At 57.4% G+C, this 420-nt stretch overlaps 1 protein-coding gene across 1 annotated transcript in view; it reads right to left on the reverse strand.

The window, feature by feature from the left end:
- The window catches only part of LOC119591731, a 16593-nt gene that overhangs the window by 2232 nt on the left and 13941 nt on the right, over nt 1-420 (reverse strand). The window contains exon 10 of the mRNA XM_037940482.1: nt 119-337. Within this exon, the coding sequence (XP_037796410.1) occupies nt 119-337 (219 nt within the window). The remainder of the gene's footprint in view (nt 1-118; nt 338-420) is intronic.

Consider the following 420-nt stretch of genomic DNA (forward strand, 5'->3'; position numbering starts at 1 on the left):
TAAAAAAGAGGAATGGTTTATCACATCGGCCTGTAACACCTTAACCATCACAATAAACCCCAAAACTCTTCCGCTTCGACCCAAAAGGCTCCCCCCGCCCCCCACCGCCTCTACACACCTTCTGCAACTCCAATCTCGCCTCCTCAGAAGCCGTCAGCTGGAGGATCTGAAAACGAGGACGCTGCGTTTTGATCGACAGGGCTTCGATCACGTCCAGGCCGTCCGAGTGAGGATCCGTGAACACGACCGACGCGTTCGAACACCAGCCCGAACCCCCGCACTGGTCGAGCACCGCGCGACGCACGCCCGCGCCCATCTTGAACATGGCCTCCACGACCTGGTGGGGAGAGGGCGGGTCAGGGAAGCTTAGGCGCTGTGCTTTCTTAATTTGAGGAGGTGTTCTCATTAGCCTGGATATTG

This window comes from Penaeus monodon, chromosome 29, assembly GCF_015228065.2.
Source record: "Penaeus monodon isolate SGIC_2016 chromosome 29, NSTDA_Pmon_1, whole genome shotgun sequence".
NCBI lineage: Eukaryota > Metazoa > Arthropoda > Malacostraca > Decapoda > Penaeidae > Penaeus > Penaeus monodon.